This window comes from Microtus ochrogaster, chromosome 6, assembly GCF_000317375.1.
Source record: "Microtus ochrogaster isolate Prairie Vole_2 chromosome 6, MicOch1.0, whole genome shotgun sequence".
NCBI classification, from domain to species: domain Eukaryota; kingdom Metazoa; phylum Chordata; class Mammalia; order Rodentia; family Cricetidae; genus Microtus; species Microtus ochrogaster.
In genome coordinates, this window is record NC_022013.1 from 64,827,808 (window position 1) to 64,828,193 (window position 386).

General features: G+C 36.3%; 1 protein-coding gene across 1 annotated transcript in view; it reads left to right on the forward strand.

Annotated features, from left to right (window-relative positions):
• Window positions 1–150, forward strand: part of LOC101983327 (zinc finger protein 120-like) — a 2,499-nt gene extending 2,349 nt beyond the window's left edge. Inside the window, exon 4 of the mRNA XM_013346881.1 lies at window positions 1–150. Within this exon, the coding sequence (XP_013202335.1) occupies window positions 1–150 (150 nt within the window).
• The last annotated feature ends 236 nt before the right edge of the window (window positions 151–386 follow it).

The following is a 386-nucleotide window of genomic DNA, read 5'->3' on the forward strand; positions in this document are numbered from 1 at the left end:
GCCTTTGCCCGTCACAGTACTCTTCAAAAGCATAAAAGAACCCATACTGGAGAGAAGCCCTATGATAATAATCAGTGTGGTAAAGCCTTTGCAGATCGCAGTAATCTTAAAATGCATGAAAGAACGCATATAGTAGAGAAACCCTATTAATGTAATCCATGTGGTAAAGCCTTTGTTTGTCACATTAATCTTCAAATACATGAAAGAAGCCATACTGGAGAGAAACCCTATGAATGTAATCAGTGGTAAAGTCTTTGCTCATCACACTCATCTTCAAAAGCATAAAAAACCTATACCAGAGAATAATTCTATGGTAATTAGCATGGTAAAGCCTTTGTTTGTCACAGTAACCTGCAAATACATGGAAGAAGTTATATTAGAGAGAA